General features: G+C 41.9%; 1 pseudogene across 1 annotated transcript; it reads left to right on the forward strand.

Moving 5' to 3' along the window:
• The first annotated feature begins 768 nt into the window (after window positions 1-768).
• On the forward strand, window positions 769-2,255 carry TEOVI_000639200:pseudogene (annotated as a pseudogene). The gene is given in 2 exon segments: window positions 769-2,070; window positions 2,073-2,255. Coding segments are annotated over 2 exon segments (1,485 nt in total).
• The last annotated feature ends 512 nt before the right edge of the window (window positions 2,256-2,767 follow it).

Consider the following 2,767-nt stretch of genomic DNA (forward strand, 5'->3'; position numbering starts at 1 on the left):
CCAAATCAAAAGGATTTCAGCAGAAGCCTGACAATCAGAAACTAAGAAATATAAACCCACACGCAAAAAAACAGCAAGCAACCTTTACAGTGCAATTGCCTACAAGGCTAGTCCTTTCTATGCTCTATCAACTCCTAGTAAAAAGGAGAACATCAATGCATTGGACTGGCAAGCAATCGCACTTCAGTCATATATGGATGAAAGAAGCAACCAAACTCGTTACCAAAATTGTAATCAGACCAATTGTGACTAGAAAACATATCCCATAGTTCCGTGAGATCAAACTAGGAAGCAAGCGGCGAGATTCGACATAGAAAATATTGAGGTAGATATAAAAGAAATATTGTAATTGCAAAAGACGTGGTTTCGAGTCAATATTTGGAGCTTATTGGCTCACCCACATAGATATTACGTACAGGAATATCTGCGCACCGCAACCCTATAACATCAAATATAACAGGCATAAAGTCAACGGTGTAAAACTATTAGCGGGAAGTTACGTAGTGGAATAACCAAAAAAAAAAAAGCAGACCTAAACGCCCACTAAACAGGCAAACAAGTCAATAAATGGAAAAACAAGTAAAAAATGTCACCTCAGAGGATAAAACGCCACAGGGACACACAACCATCAGGCGCAAACCAAATACTGTGTCTACCATAAAACTTCCTTTTCGGATCCACAATCAGCTAAAAAGAAAAAATAATTAGAGACTAATGTTTCAAACCGAGCCTTGGGCAGTAGCAGTAGTAGTCGCATTGGTGATATCACCAGCAGACGCGCAAATCAACGACTACGCAAATATCGAGATATTTCGGAAGCTTTGCACAATTGTGCAGTGGACGGCGGCGAGTTTCGACTTGCCAGCAACCCAACAGACACAACCATCCATATACAGCGAGATGATCAAGCTAAACCTCAGTCTAGCGGACGCAACATGGCGTCAGCAGTTCAAAAAGCAAGCCGAACCACTTCAGTGGCAAGACACAGTGCCTGACACGCACAAAGGCGACGCAGACTTCACCACGCTGTGGAATGATTGGGTAAAGGCAGCGCAGGAGCTAAACCCGGAGACAAAAGTAGCGGACGAGGCAGAAAAGTGGCAACTAAATAACCTTCCAAAGAATAAACTAGACCGCGCCAGGCAGGAAATATCCCAGCAGACAAGGAGAGCGAAACGGCTGACAGATAGGTGGGCCCTGTTAGAAACCGGCAAGAAATTAAAAACAGCAAGCGAAGCGCTCAAACGCCTAAAAAAGGCCATCTACGGGGATGAAAATAATAGCGATAGAACAATCGACAACCAAAAAGCGTTCAAAGGCGGTCCGGCAAGCAGCCGAGATGCGACGTGCCGAGGAAACCTGGCAAACAACAAGGCAACATCAATCGCGGCGGTTCTGCTTTGTCTTTGCACTAAAGGAAACACCCCAACACAGGGAGATAAACCATGCACCGACTTCCCTAGTGTAGGTACGGAATGGGCAGCCAACGGCAACAACGGCCCGGCGGTGTTCAGCAACCTAATTAAGACGTGCCCCAAACCGACGGCAACAACACTGACGGCACAGACAATACTGCATATGATAACAGCAATCAAAGCTTCGTTCAAGCTACAGCCGACAGCAGCTTACCTTGGCGCATTTGAAAGCACTAACTGCGACGCGTCCGACGGCAAGGGAGTATGCGTAGGTTACGACGATATAGCAAACACAGCAACGGAGAAACTGGACACAATCCCATGGATACGGCAGCTGCGTGAACTGGCGGACGATCTAGCGGCAGCCACTTCAGCCACAAACCAGCAGCAAGCAATAGCAGAAAAGCTAAATGAGATCAAAAGCGATGCCCAAGAATTGCACGCCAACCTCCATCAAACACTTGTGGAAGCAAAAGCTGCCACAAACCAGACGATAGTGACCTCAACGAAGCCAAGCGCGCAGAAACAAGAATGCGAGCAACGCAAAAGCAACAAAACTACATGCGAAAGTACAGGTAAATGCGAGTGGAAAGCAAAAGATGGAAAATCTGAAACAGATGGAGAATGCAAACCTAAAGATGGAGAACAGCAGAAACTCAAGGATGCGGAGCTACAGGAGCATGAAAAACAGTAAAGTGCTCTGATAATGGATCGAAAGAGAATTACGAAGAAGCGACTAAAGGAAAAGACAAGTCTGTTTGTGCATGGAGGAAGTGTAAAGAGGGCGAATATGAGCCCGAAAAAGAAAAGTGCCGAAATAGTAGTTTTCTTGTCAAGAAAAATTGACTCTAATGGCTTCTGCTTTTATAAGTTCATTAGAGTTTTAGAATTCTAAGAATTTTTGTTTATTTATATGAAGTTTATGAAAATGTTTCAATTTTGATATAATTTTCTAAAATTTTATAAATTAGATAACATTTGATATATTTTCATACTTTTTGATGAAAGTATTTGTGAAACTGGCCTATTAGTGTATAATACTGATGTGAAAAGGTATTGAAAATTTTACTATTATTTTATTTATTTATTTTATGGATGTTAGGTAAGATTACAATGATAATAATAATGATAATAATAATAATGATAGTATAGTTTTGCGACCTTGTACACTATTAATATAAAAGAATGCGTGCGAAAACCAAATTGGCTTCATAAATAAAATCAAAAAATTCCAAGAGCGAAGTAAGTGTCAACGGGTGAGTAGGATAGTAAGTGTAAGAGACACACAGCACATGAGAAATATTGTTGATAGAAACCCAGAGAGACAGACAGAGAGAGACAAGATGATGGAA

The sequence above is a fragment of the Trypanosoma equiperdum genome (genome assembly GCF_001457755.1).
Source record: "Trypanosoma equiperdum strain OVI genome assembly, contig: ctg_1162, whole genome shotgun sequence".
NCBI lineage: Eukaryota > Euglenozoa > Kinetoplastea > Trypanosomatida > Trypanosomatidae > Trypanosoma > Trypanosoma equiperdum.